The sequence below is a fragment of the Pan troglodytes genome, chromosome 5 (genome assembly GCF_028858775.2).
Source record: "Pan troglodytes isolate AG18354 chromosome 5, NHGRI_mPanTro3-v2.0_pri, whole genome shotgun sequence".
Lineage (NCBI taxonomy): Eukaryota > Metazoa > Chordata > Mammalia > Primates > Hominidae > Pan > Pan troglodytes.
In genome coordinates, this window is record NC_072403.2 from 113746353 (window position 1) to 113762223 (window position 15871).

A 15871-nucleotide genomic window follows, 5' to 3' on the forward strand; every position below is an offset into this window, starting at 1 on the left:
TCAAGAGATCGAGACCAAACTGGCCAACATGGTGAAACTAAACATACAAATACAAAATACTAAAAATACAAAAATTAGCCGAGCGTGGTGGTGGGTGCCTGTAGTCCCAGCTACTCGGGAGGCTGAGGCAGGAGAATTGCTTGAACCCGGGAGGCAGAGGTTGCAGTGAGCAGAGATTGCACCACTGCACTTCAGCCTGGTGACAGAGCAAGACTCCATCTCAAAAATAGATAAATAAATAAATTAATTAATTTTTAAAAAATTAAATAGTTTAAGCAGGTCAACAGGCATTCTAGTTTTGACACCCCTCCATCCTTCCCTACCCAGGTCCCCAGCAGGCCCTCTACTAGCCCTGGTGGTGCCTTACCGGAAACTCAACTAAAGCACCTGCTCTGGGAACATGCAGCCCCAAGGCACACAGCTGTTGGAAAAGCAGGATTGGGATTGTGGCCCCTCCTTTCTACTGTGTCTTGACATTTTGTGAGATTTTAAAATTGCACATACTTGCATAGAAATTCTTACTACGGCCCTGTACATTATCATGTTTCACATTGATATGACCGGCTTGGCTCCTGAAGCCTTTCATTATTGACTCTGAAATAGAATTAGGCTCCATCTTTAGGACATTGTCATAAGCATAGTATAATGTAAAGAAATGTAAATTGGCCAGTAGGTGGTTTAGTTTGGAAAGAATACTGAATTACTTGACTTTTTCCTTCCTAACACCAACATCAGGAATATACAGAATTTAACGGTGAGAGGAAAATTAACTCCATATGAGGAAATATGGCAAAGAGATTATGCTGATGGGACCTTTGTTAGCATATTTAGTTAGAACAGAGTAAATAATACCTGCTAAATCAATGCCATTTTAAAAAGACTTAATTTATATACAAAGACTTATTTTAAAGATAATTTGATAGTTTTCCTTTTCTTTGAGAAAAATAAGTTGGATACTTGTCTAGGAGAGTATGGAAGACAAATTTTGTTATTGATTACTCCTGGGTATGAGACAGTGAGGAAAAGGAACTGATTTCACATCTTCTTTTGCCTCTGCTCTTCCTTGCTGCTGATCATTGTTATATGATAGTGCAATGGTATAAGTGTCAATAAACCATCTAATGAATGCATTTTGTGACATCCTGTGCTTACGTGTTTCTTCTGGAGGCTTATCTGCGTTATCTCATAGTCTGTGTTCAGTGAATACAAAATGTCTAAACACTGTGAGTATATGACCTAATCTATCAGAAGATATTAGTTAAATTAAAATTCATATTAAATGGAGCACAGAAGAAAGTATTGGAATGTGTTATTCAGATCAGATTTTACTGTCTTCTGCTTTCTTGGGAGCACTTTAAAAGGTGCAAAGATGCGTTTTTAAATCTCCAAAGACAATCCTGGGCATGGTTTTATCCCACCAGGGGTAGTGCAAAATACTAGTCAATGCTTCCCTTAAGCCTACCTTTACCTATTAATTTATCTTGGATCCCTAGATTTTGCGCTATCTTTTAGCTTTGTCTGTATAATATGGCATGTTATCTTTATGAGAGGATGAAATAGATCCATTACAGTAAAAGATGTCTGCCATTAATGAGTTTCTAGCCAGCTATCAAGGTATCATCAAATGTGGTTTATCTTGGTGAATGAGAGCTTGAATGGAAAATTAAGCTCCCACACTGACTGGAGAAGTTCAGTGGATCGTTTTGTTCTTTAATGTTACACTTCACCGAACACACTTCACAGAGCAGTGAATCATGTTTTAAACAAGCTGCCTTTACTTTAACGGCAGCAGATAATGCAGCAAAGGTGAATAATAAGTGTTAGCAATCTTAACTTTCTTTTGCAGTACTCTCTACCACGTGCCTGATGGACAATTTACAAAGTACATATGCTATTTTATAGATTGGAACATGGGATCCAGCCAGTGGCCTGAATATGACAGAAAGTCAAAAGGGAAAGCCAGCAAACATCACAGATTCCTTATCCAATCGTTCTTTGATTGTTACCACCATTTTGGTAAGTATTTGCTTTTCCATTATTCTTAGTTAAATGTAGATGAACACAGAAGTGCATAGAAAAGGACATTATAATTGGAACAGTAATGAACAGAATGTATTTTACAGTTATTTAGCAATTACTGTACAACAGATGAGTCAATGTTAATTTAGTCACAGTTTTGTTAGTCTTAAATGATCTAAATTGTATTAATGTTTGGGCTGTTTATGTTGATTAATAATACAGCTTAATGTATTACTGGAAATATTTTCATTTTTCCAAAATTAGTTACTATTGAGGAATTGTCAATGTCAAGACTTGAAAAATACGTGCAGCTCTATAAATATAGTTAAGTGATGAGCCAAAAGTGAACTTTGCTTCTGCTTTTATTTTCCGCAAATGTATTTCATGGGGCATGGCACTTATTTTTCAGAATTTTTTCTCATTATAATTATATTTTAACTTTATTTTCAATTTTATTGTTCTCATCTTGGAAAATTAATTTTACTTTATGAATTTCCCTAATGTAACCAAATGGCAAGTGCTTTTTAAAGCCAGAAATATTTTCAGCACTGACAGACTTAATATTGTTAAGCTAGATGTTTTTACCCCTCTTATATTTATTTATATCTTTTAATTAGATCACACAGTAATGTTCGCTTATGCCCACTATGTCATTTGCAAAAGGGAATTTTAATTTAGGATAAGCAAATAGCTCTTATATTATTTAGTCAGTACTTTTCACCTACCAAATAAGCTTATCAATGACCATTCTTATTAATCCCCAGGTAGTCAGTAAAAATTGAGAGTAATATCTAGAACAAACTACCATAAACATTTAGCATTTATATAATTTCTAAATTTGATTTATGGTGGGAAATCAAGCTATGAGGAATATATATTCTTGCCCCTTTAGTAGCAACGAGGGATGTCAGATCTGTAGGCATGTCAAAATGAAGTAGCTTGGGTTAAAGCCTTTTGATAATGAAGCAAAGCTGATAATCATGAAGTGACAGTGACGAAAGTCATAAAGTTTTTAACCAATCTGTGGCTAAGGACCTCAGTGGATACTCGCTCTCTCTGTCACATCCAAACGTCTAAGACACCCTTTTACTTAATTTTCTATCTTCCTTTCTTTTCAAAGATAACTCCCATACCCACCAACCTAGCCCTCTTCTTCAGTCAAAATGTTCTCACAGTACAATTACACATCCTCTTTCTGATCTACATGCCACTATGTTCTGGATCTCATTACCTCCTGTTGGGACTATTGCAGTAGCCACGTAACTATTTCTTCTGCCTGTGGCTTTCCTCCTTTGCAGTGCACCCAAGTCCCACCATGAAAGTCTAATTCTGTTCCAGGCAGATGGTGACTGCTTGAACAAGGACAACATCAACAACAACAACACAACAACAACAATCTAATCCTGTCATTTCTCTACTTCTTTGTTATACAGATTGTTAGAGAATCCTTATTGACCATTAAAAAGCCAACAAATTTAAATTTTTATATATAGGGTCCTCTATGGTCTTACTCTCTCTCACCTTTTTATCTTCACTTCCCATTATTTTCTTTCAGGAACCGTGTGTTTTAATTGAATTGGGATAACCAGTTAGCCTGCTACGTAGTTGTGTGAATGCTCTTCCCTTGCTCTGCAATATGCTTATCTCAATTTCTGAGATATAGTATTCATCAGTAATATATGACTTAATATTCATATTATGCTATTCTTATTTCATGTGTGCATTATTTTCCCAAATATCACTAAACATCCTTGGAGGAATAGAATTAGATTATGTCTTCTGTTTCTATACCATATGTACCTCTGCAATGATCATAGGATCAATAATTCTGGGTAGAAAACATCTGTAGCCTTCAGTAATCTGGCCCCTACACTCCTTTCTATCATCTCCCTGATCTAGCCAAATTCCTCAAAACATCACTTATTTTATGGCTCCAAATCTTCGCTCAATTCTTCTTCTTCTCCTCCTTCTTCTTCTTCGATGGAGTCTTGCTCTGTTGCCAGTCTGGGGTGCAGACTCATGATCTCAAACTCCACCTCCCAGGTTCAAACGATTCTCCTGCCTCAGCCTCCTGAGTAGCTGGGACTACAGGCGCGCTACCACTCCTAGCTAATTTTTGTATTTTTAGTAGAGATGGGGTTTCACCATATTGGCCAGGATGGTCTCGATCTCTTGACCTCGTGATCCGCCTGCCTCAGCCTCCCAAAGTGTTCGGATTATAGGCGTGAGCCACTGCACCCAGCCTGCTCAATTCTTCTTTATGTTCTGCAGTAAAAATCCTATTCATTTTCTTGGATCCATCTCAAATGCTACCCACTTCATGAAAATCTTTGACAGCTCCATTAAGTTGCCTGTGTCTTGGGGAGAAGTAGGAAGTTTGTATACTTTATGTACCAGAATACTCCATCATGGCATTATCATTTTTTTAATTAAAAAACTGTATGTTTGTGTCTCCACTTGACATAAGCTCTATAATCAAATTTTACACTTTCTGATTTCTCAATGTCGGAGAAAAGTGCCTTGGGTATAGCAAGAGCTCAATAAATATTTGTCAAATTAAATTAAATAAATGATATTTAATTAAATGGGAAATTAGACGAAGTACAGAACTTTCAAATGACTATATTTAAATATTTTTCAAGTGTGCAGGTTATTAAAATTATCTAGTACAAATAAAGCAGGTGATTAAGAGTACCCATATAATTTCTCAATCTTGCTTCAGTATTCAGTGTTATTTTTTGAGAAGTGTTCAGATATTGCTTCTCAATCATAATCAAGTTTATATCTCTCTATGAAGAAGTGGTATCTAATTTTATCTTCATATCAGAGTCAGCTCTAAAGCTTTAATAAATACACTAATGCCTAAAACATACCCCATACCATTTGAAACAGTATTTCTGGACTTTGAATCTTGGACACTTTCATTTTTTTAAATTTTCACAGGTAACGCAAATCTATAACCATGATTAAGAACTATAGCTCAGATTATTACTCCATATGAATAAGATGTAAGATCAACTATGGAAGATGCACTAAGCTCTCTTTTTAATAAACAGGTTATTTACATTTTAGAGTATGCCAACTACTTGTTTCTAAAAGATCCTAATATTTCCTAAAAGGATAAAATAAGGCACTTTATTTTTATACCTTTTAGTTAAAAAAAAATTCCTTTTTCTGAATACTCTGACTTCAACATATCCATAGTAAAGTAAAGAACAGATTTGAAGAGATTATGTACCTTATTTATGTAAGCTTATGCTTGATGTAATTTACTGGTATTCTATTTATATTTTTGGAGAAATTATGATTTTTTGATTGATGTTATGATTATTTTGCCCTTTTCTCTTGAAATATCTTAGAGGAAATTCTGGCTACATTATGAATAATGACACTTCTCCCATATCCCTGTCATGGGGAGGAGATACAAGGAGATGTTAACTTATGCTTCTTGTTCAACATTTTTATAATGTGTCTTTAAAAAATGATGAGGTATTCTGGAATTCAGCACTATCCACAAGCTAATTATAATCAGCTCTATTTCTCATGAATTCTATTCATTCACTTATTTAATTTTATTCATTATTTTATTTGATGAATATGTATTGAATAATAATGATATACCAAGCACTGTATTTAAAGCTAACAAAATAGACATGATCGCTTCCCTTATTGAACTTAGAAAATAGCAGGAATTCATATGGAGAGTTTTACACACAGACACACGCAAACACATACAACTTATAATTAAGATATAAAAGAAAAGTAAATGATATGGTGCCTTAATATACAGGGTAATTTTGAGTTATACTAGATGTCAAGAGTGAAGGGCAAGTCAGGTTAGGACTCACAGTAGAAGAATAGACAGCTGAGACTGAGAGTTTGAGGAGGAATTAGCAAGGTGAAGAAAGGGCAAGGGAGTATTCTAGGCGAAGAGAACAGCATATTCAAGCATCCTAAAGCGGGAAAGGGCTTGGAAAATTTTGTGGAATTGAAAGACCATTATGACTGGTGCTAATGCCTCGATCTGCTTCTCAGCTGCTTCCAGTATAAATGTATGAATATGGTCCACTACAAAAAATCATAGCAGACATGTATTACATGCCTACTGTGTCCCAGACATAGTTTAAAACACTATCCATGGATTTATTCGTTTACTTGTAATAATAAACTTTTGAAGTAGACACTATTAACACCATTACTTATTTATAGTATTATATATATATTTTTCTTTTTTTTAGGTTAGAAAGCTGATGTTTATACAGCCTAAGTATTTTACTCATGGCCATACAACTAGAAGGTGGAGTAGTTGTAGGGTTTCAACCAATCTGTTTATCCAACCTGAGCAGCTGATACTATAAAATGAAAATTCTAGTGGTCAAATATGGAAAAGGCTAACACTTATAGTTTATGATCAAAATAGCATCTTGATTGATAATTATTTACCTAAAGCAATGTTTCTCATCCAGAAGTCCCACATATGCTAGAACCTTGTGATGCCCTTAGAGATGTGCCTCCGAATATCTAAACATTTTTTCTCTACAGAGAACATTATTTAGGCTACTCTTGCGTGAATATGTTGGGTTTCTAGTCTCTGCGCTCCCCTCATTTAGTACTTAGTTTTCTTTTACTCTCTTTAAACTATAATCTCAGATTCTCCTGGGCAATCAAGACGGTATAGGAGCTCACTTCATTTTTTCTCTTAAGAATTGCAATGTTTACACATGTTTTTACTCCACTTTAATAACATGACCTAGACCCAGTACATTGTACGGGTACAGTACATAGTTGTATTATGCAGTAAATTTACATAGAGAGCATTAAACATTTATTTTATATATTTTTTTATTTTTGAATTAAGATTTATGATATAAAATTGGAGATTTATGGATCGTCATCTACAGGTCTATGCCTAAAGCTCAGCTCTATTTATGCCCTAATTTTAATATTGTTTGTGATTTTCCATATTGCCTCTTTCATCTTTGAATTTCAAGTTCGGTTGTTGTTAAAATTCTCTGTTTTTTTGTGTTTATCGTTATTAATGGAACTAGATCTATTATCTTTCAAATTATATTTTCATTTATGATGATTTTATTTATTGCATAGAGGTTGTTAAAATATGAGTTCCTAATTGTCAAAAATAATAACAAAAATACAATTTTTGAGCAAGTAGTAGAGAGATTTTAAAGTATAATGTGCTAAACCTTCAGTTTGTAACCTGGTCTTGTTGCTGCTGCTGTTAGCTATGGGAAGTATCAGGGGACTAAGTATTATTTTATTTATTTGTTTGTTTGTTTATTTCTATGGGTTTTGCGGGGAACAGGTGATGTTTGTTTACATGAGTAAGTTCTGTTTTTTTTTTTTTTTTGATGGAGTCTCGCTCTGTCGCCCAGGCTGCAGTGCAGTAGCATGATCTCTGCTCACTGCAACCTCCGCCTCCCATGTTCAAGCGATTCTCCTGCCTCAGCCTCCTGAGTAGCTGGGATTACATGCACTGCCACCATACCTGGCTAATTTTTTGTATTTTTGTGGAGATGGTGTTGTATTTTTGTAGAGACGGTGACCATGTTGGTCAGCAGACTTCTGGTGATCTTCCAGCCTCGGCCTCCCTAAGTGCTGGGATTACAGGTGTGAGCCACCATGCCCGGCCATGAGTTAACTCTTTAGTGGTGATTTGTGAGATTTTGGTGCACTCATCACCCAAGCAGTATATACCGTACCCAATTTTGCAGTCTTTTATCCCTCACACCCCTCTCGCCCTTTCCCCTAAGTTCCCAAATTCCATTGTATCATTCTTATGTCTTTGCATCTTCATAGCTTAGCTCCCATTTATGAGTGACAACATACAATGTTTGGTTTTCAATTCCTGAGTTACTTCACTTAGAATAATGGTCTCCAATTATTCAAGTTAATATAGGAAATGCCTACTTTTTCCTCTAAATTCTTAGTTTTCGATAGACATTTTTCACTCCTGTCTGACTATGTTGAGTGTTTCTCATTGTGCTATGCCTGTATAATAATTAATTTTTGTCCATCAAAAGATTAGTAGCATTTAAATGCTACTGCACATGTTCCTTCTTTTGTTGACTAGTAACACTTTAGCATACAAATGACTATGCATTTGGTTACTTTTTCAGAAAAGCATTTATTGTCAAGGAGATTCCTTCTCCCCAGTGGCTCAGTGAATTTAACAAATGTACTTGCTCCTGAAAACTTAGTCGTATTTTTTATTTTCCCAGTACTTTGTGGAAGGTATTACAGTATCCGCTTTACTTGCTTAAGCTTGTAAAGCTTTTGTGTCACAGCCCACAGATACGGAAGGCTTACTGGGAAGCAAATTTCCAATGACAATTGAAAAGTACACAGTACAAAAGAGAGAAGTGACCGAATTATCCCCTAAGTGGTTCTGTAGCTTCTTCTATAATATCAACAAAAGCAGTTTTTTTCTAAGGCTTCAAATCTGCCACTGCAATAAGTTTTCCCTCTGATTCTCCTCTTTCCATTGTGGTAGAAGGACTGTCAAGCATGAAGTTCTTAGAAAGTTGCATAGCATTTGGGCTTGGAAACCCAGACACTGCAACTTCACAAAGAAGAAAAATATTTTCCTTCTCAGCAATCTCAATCACATATTAAAATGCGAGATAAGAGTGACTCATTCAAACTAAAGTCTTCTCCAACCCCATTCCTACAATCAGCTTGTTCAGACAACCACACTTTTTCTTACCATATTTTTTCTTCTATTTCAGAGATTGTGCTGGTACTACATTTCTCTCTTTCATTCTTGCTCTGATAACTCAATGTGTTTCATTTCAAATGTATTTTATTTCTCATATTTTCAGAGACTTCCACAAAGCTAGTCAAATATAAAACTATTGATGGTGGTAGAGAAAGAAGAAATAAAGAAAGTCATGAGTTTTGATGTAAAATTAGGTATAATTTTGAAAATCCTAGGGTCTTAATTTCTAAAGCCTTCTAAGTGCCAGAACCTCATTTTTTACTTCATATACACATTCTTTTTCCTTTGTCCTTTATTAAATCTGACTTAAATTAACTACCATGATGAAGACTTATAAGCAGTTTCATTTTGCCTTTATATTATTTTTTATTCCAAACATTATTGTCCATACTATAAAATTGACAATTTTACAATTGTCAATACTAAAATGGTTGAAGACTATTTTATTATGATCAGTATATTAAGTTTTGTATAAAAGAATGAATAGAAAAATCTGAATTTTGAATTCAGCTCAGCCACTAGCAAAATATGTGAAAATGAAATATTTTTGCCTTAACATTCTCATTTTTTTAGGAAGATGTTATCACAATAGGACCATATACACTTGTACAATCTGAATTTTAGCTACAACCTTGAACTGAGATTCAAATGTAAATTTGCAGTTACTTACTGGACATATATCCACTTAGATATACAGTATTATGCTCCACGTGCATCAAACCTCCTTCTTTGATTCAGGACTCACAATGCTGATTTTGCCTACATTTTCAATCTCTATTTATGATTCCAGTACCTTTCTATTCACCCCAGCCAGAGGTGTGTTTTCTTAGATTCCTCAGTCCCTTTAAAACCCATACTCACAATTCAAGTACCTAAAGGAGAAAGAGTAGATTATTCTAAGAAAGTTCAACAGAGAAGTAATCAAGAACATTTTGAACAAATGAGATATGATTTGTTCATGGGTACTACTGAATGGGTGATTATTTTTAGAGTCTGCTTTGAGAGGCACTGTACTTATAGGAAAGAGGAAAGAAATGGCAACATTAAAAATTAAGTATAAGGTTTCTTGGGAATGCATTAGATAGGGCAAAAATCTATTGAGGAATGTGGATGAAGACTTAAAGGTTAAAAGCCTAGAAGCAGGGATGATAGCACTGCCACAGCGTGTGATGGGGATGGTGGGAAAGGAGATGATGAATGATACTCAAGTATGTATGGAGATGTTGGCAATGACTTTTGAGCAGTCAAATCTTGATTATTTATGTAAGGGGATAATAAATTAGATTCAGAGATGAAATGCTGTTTGGAGATTAGCTAATAGGTACAGTCTCCTTTCCCATCAAACCTTTTACTGGAACCACAATGAAATAGTACATTTGATTGATTCAAACTTCAGCTTTTTTTTTTCTTACTATCTTTCCCTTGTAAATTAAACTACCCAAAATTTTAATGACCAAAATAGAAATTATCAGCAGAAAGATAGTAACAACCAACTGAAGGAATTTAATAGCATACCATTTAAAAAAATGACGTTTTTTCTTAATACAAGCATGAATGATAATCACTATGCCGAATCCTCCCTTAAGACATATTACTCTGACATCAGTAAATTCCTTTCTTGAAACATTGGTGAACAGCACAACTAGCAAAACTCACCTTTTTTTTCTTGAAAGTCGAGTTCAACTATTACACAATCATTATTTCCATAAGACTCACTACAATTTCCAGTAAGTAAATATTACTTTTCAGGGAGAAAGAAGTTATTCTCATCTTCCCAAATCCCAGTAGATTTTCTATAGTTACAGAATAAAAACAGAAACTTTTCTTAGAATTATAATTATGGCCAACAAGACTTAGATTTTTGTACATTTTGAAATTCTCTAAGGTTATGTTTCTGAAATAAGGTAAATACAGTTTGCAGAAACTAAGTATATGATTATGCTTGCATGGTTTATGAAAGATTTATGTGTGTGTATGTATGAAAATCACTCCTGACAAAGATTGCCTTTGCTTAATAGACTTGAGGAAGAAAGTAGAAAAGAAGAAAGTAAAAGAATTTTTCTAGATTGCCTCAGAATGTACTTGAATTTTGTTTAAAAAAGTAAATAATAGGCATGGTTTATTAAAAAACTTATTAGGGTTATTGCTCTATAAGCCTGGTGTACTATTTGTTTTTGCTTTAAAACATAGCCCCACATTGGATTAAAAAAAACAAAACAAAACAAAAAAACAATATCAGTCTTTCTGCTATCTTCAGAAGAACCATTTCACATGTAATGACACCCATAGACTCAAAATAAAAGGATGGAGAAAGATCTGTCACACAGGTGGAAAACAAAAAAGGGACAGGGATTGCTATTTTTGTATTAGATAAAAAGATAAAATAGACTTCAAAGCAACAATAGTACAAAAGTACAAAGAATGACATTACATAATGATAAAGAGTTAAATTCAACAAGATTTACTACTCTAAATGCATATGTATTCAATATTGGAGCTCCCACGTTCATAAAACCTTACTTCTAGACCCAAGAAAAGACTTTAACAGCTACACGATAGTAGTGAAGGACTTCAACACACCACTGACAGAATTAGAGAGACGATTGAGGCAGAAAACAAAGAAATTCTGCACTTAAATTTGGCACTTGACCAATTGGACCTAATAGACAGCTACAGAATCTTCCATCCAAAACCCACAGAATATACATTCTTCTCATCTGCACACATAACATACTCTAAGATTGACCACAAACTTCATCATAAAGCAAGTCTCAATAAGTTTTAAAAAACTGAAATCACACCAAGCATCTTCTCAGAGCACAGTAGAATAAAAATAGAAAGCAACACCAAGAGGAACTCTCAAAACCACACAAATACATAGAAACTAAACAACCTGCTCTTGAATGATTTTTGTGCAAACAATGAAATTAAGGGAGAAATTTAAAGAAATCTTTGAAATCGGAAAATAGACACACAGTATACCAAAACCTCTGGAATGTGTGAAAAGCAGTGATAAGAAGAAAGTTTATGGTGCTAAATGCCTACATCAAGAAGATAGAAAGATCTCAAATTAACAACCTAATCTCAACCTAAAGGAACTAGAAAAACAAGAACAAACTAAATCCAGAGCTAGCGTAAAAAAGAAATAACTATAATCAGAGCAAAACTAAATGGAGACCCAGAAAACATATAAAGGATCGATGAAATGAAAAGATGGGTCTTCGAAAGGATAACAACATTGATATACTGCTAGCTAGATTAACAAAGAATGAAAAGAGAGAAGTTCCAACTAAGCACAACTGAACACAACATATGTGATATTACAACTGATTCCACAGAAATACAAAAGATCCTGAGACTACTATGAACATCACTATGGACACAAACTAGAAAATCCAGAGAAACTGAATAAATATCTAGAAACACACAACATTCCAAGATTGAACCAGGACAAAACAGAAATCCTGAACAGACTAATAATGAGCAAAGGAATTGAATCATTATTGCTGATCAGCCCAAAAAGCTGTGGACCAGATGGACTCACAACTGAATTCTATTATACGCACAAAGAAGAGCTGGTACAGATCCTACTGAGATTATTCCAAAAATTTGAGGTGGAAGGACTCTTCCCTAACTCATTCTATAAAGCAGCATAATCCTGATACCAAAATCTGGCAAAGATACAACAAAGAAGAAAACTATAGGCCAATATTCTTGATGGACATAGACACAAAAATTCTCAACAAAATGTAACCAAACAAAATCCAGCAGCACATCAAAACATTAGTTCAACATGATCAAGTAGGCTTTATTCCTGGAATGCAAGGGTGGTTCAACATATGCAAATAAATAAATGTGATTCACCACATAAACAGAATTAAGAAAAAAACATATGGTCATCTGAATAGATGCAGAAATGCATTCAATAAAATACAACATCATTTCATAAAAAAAGTCCTCAACAAACCAGGCATTGAAGAAATAAGAACTGTCAATGCTAAACCCACAGCCAACATCATACTGACTGGGGAAAGGTTGGAAGCATGGCCCTTAAGAACTGGAACAAGACAAGGATATCCACTCTCACCAGTTCTATTCAACATTTTACTTGAAGTTCTAGTCAGAGCATTCAGGCAACAGAAAGAAATAAAAGGCATCCAAATAGGAAAAGAGGAAGTAACATTATTTCTCTTCACTGAATTTATGATTTTATACCTAAAAAACCCTGAAGATTCCTCCAAGGATTCATAGACCTGATAAATGACTTCAGCAAAATCTCAGAATACAAAATTAACATACAAAAATCAGTTGCATTTTTATACACCAATAGCATTCAGACTGAGACCGAAATCAAGAATGCAATCCCATTTACAATAGCCATAAAAATATAAAGAACCTAGGAATACACCTAATTAAAAAATGCGAAATGTCTTTATGAGGAGCACTAAAGACAAAACAACAACAACAGCAACAACAAAATCATGCTGAAAGATGACACAAATAAATGGAAAAGCATTCCATGCTCATTTCATGCTCATGAGTTGGATGAATCAATATCATTATATTGTCCATACTGCCCAAAGCAATCTATAGATTCAACACTAATCCTGTCAAATTACCAATGTCATTTTTCATAGAATTTGAAAAAGAAACTATTCTAAAATTCATATTGAAACAAAAAAGAGGCTGAATATCTACGGCAACTCTATACAAAAAGAGAAAAGCCAGAGGCATCACACTACCTGACTTCAAATAATACTACATGGCTACAGTAACCAAAACAGCATGGGATTGGTATAAATATAGACACATAAACCAATGTAACAGAATAGAAAACTCAGAAATAAGGCTATACTCCTACAACCAACTGATCTTTGACAAAATCGACAAAAACAAATAATGGAAAAGGATATCTTATTCAATGAATAGTTCTGGGAAACTGGCTAACCATATGCACAAGAATGAAACTGGACCACTACTTTTCACTCTATACAAAAAGTAACTGAAGATATATCAAGGAAATTAAATCTAAGGCCTCAAACTGTAAAAATCCTGGAAGAAAACCAAGGAAATATTTTTCTAGACATTGGCCAAAAATTTATGACTAAGTCCTCAAAAGCAACTGCAGCAAAACCAAAAATTGACAAGTGTGACCTACTTAAAGAGGTTCTACATGCAAAAAAATATTTGCAAACTATGCATCCAACAAAAGATTAATATCCAGAATCTAAAAGGAACTTAAAAAGAAAAGGAAATATCCCCATTAAAAAGTGGGCAAAGAATATGAACTGGCACTTCTCAAAAGAAGACATACAAGAAGCCAACAAGCATATGAACAAATGCTCAGCGTTACTAATCATCAGAGAAATGCAAATCAAAACCACAGTGAGATGCCATCTCACACCAGTCAGAATGGCTATTATTAAAAAAGTAAAAAAAAAACCCCACAGATGCTGGTGAGGTGAGGGAAAAAAGGTAATGCTTACATTGTTGGTGGGAATGCTAATTAGTTCAGCCCCTGTAGAAAGCAATTTGGAGATTTCTCAAAGAATTAAAAATAGAATTGCCATGTGACTCAGCAATCTAACACAGAAACAGAAAACCAAATACTGTATGTTCTCACTTATAAGTGGGAGCTAAACATTGGTACACATGGAAACAAGATGGGAACAATAGATACTGGAAATTCCAAAGAGGGAGGGAGAAAAAGAGAAAGAAAGAAAGGCTTGAAAACATCCTATTGGATACCACATTCTTGGTTGACAGGGTCATGAGAAGCCCAAACTTCAGCATCACTTAGCATATCCATGTAACAAACCTGCACATGTAACCCCTGAATCTAAAATAAAAAATAATTTAAAAATAAAACACAAACTCTAGATTATGGTAGTTATTCCTTTTATATGTAGAAAGTTCATTTGAAAGTGATTTTTTAATAGTATCGAGATATCAAAATAGGATTTTTTTTCCAGACAATAAAACATATATGAGCCCATGTGGAGATAATTATCATCAGTAGTTTTTGATTTTCACAAACCAGTCATCTCCAGTGTTGCCTTTTCTTGAAAACATTGAGTTGTACTGATGGTAGCTTCGAGGCTTCTTTTCTTGTTCTTCCTGGTATTCTCACTTCTAATTTTGATAACCTGTGGTGCACCATGGCTTCTGACATGAACACTAACTAGGGATGGCAGAATTCAGGCTTGAAGAGCCACAGTGAATAGGAGGAAATTGAAAGATGGACTCAGACAATGACAAGAAGGTTCTTAGCTCTACAGAAGTAAGAGTACATTTGTTGGAATGACAGATACTGAAAAAGAAATAAAATAATACTGTCCTGTCAGTGGAATAATATCAATCAACTGTTATTATTATTTATAGTTACCTATTATTGTTCTTGTTGGTCATTTCTTGTGACTGTGAATTAGAACTTAGTTTTTGGCATGTCCAATTCAAGTTCTGTGTATTTTTTCCTGTAGCATTTACGGCAGTATGAGTTATTGATATGCAATGAAAATACTAGTAGTTAAGGTTATTGTCAACTAATATTCTTAAATATATGACCCCTTTCCAATTTTGAGATCACAGTTTTGCTATGTACATTTATAAAACTTAAAAAATTTAACTGAGAACAAAATAACTGAAGACTATTTTAGAATGCCTAAAATATAGTTTAGATTAGTGGTGGTATTTATTAAAATAATTTAAATCACAAGCTTGGTATCATCTGTAGGCTCTGGAAATATAAGAAGTTATCAGTCTTTATAAATGTTAATGATACTAGATTCCCATTAAATCTCATCAGGTTAAAAATACAGTTTTAATGAATGAAAATAAATGCAGTATAAAGGAATCATTTACAAATAATGTAATAATCTTTACTTCTGCATTTCTTTTTATATAATTTCTGAAACTTTTCTAAATGATCAGCTAAATTAGCACTTAAATATATTGTTTTCTAATCTTGACAAATTTGAAACTCTTTTAAAAATTGTTTTACAGTTATAAGACTCACAATTTCAGTCATGCTCATTAACAAATAATTGGCTATCTAAGAAAAAACCCCCAAAACTCTTTTATTTCTCACCATAATAATAAATAATTTTATGAAATGTTCTT

At 34.0% G+C, this 15871-nt stretch overlaps 1 protein-coding gene across 9 annotated transcripts in view; it reads left to right on the forward strand.

Annotated features, from left to right (window-relative positions):
- GRIK2 (glutamate ionotropic receptor kainate type subunit 2) overlaps nt 1–15871 on the forward strand; it is a 1183302-nt gene that overhangs the window by 922735 nt on the left and 244696 nt on the right. For all 9 annotated transcript variants that reach the window (XM_009451673.5, XM_009451672.5, XM_054685483.2 and 6 more), the window contains 1 exon segment: nt 1903–2016. In XM_009451673.5, coding sequence (XP_009449948.1) covers nt 1903–2016 — 114 coding nt within the window.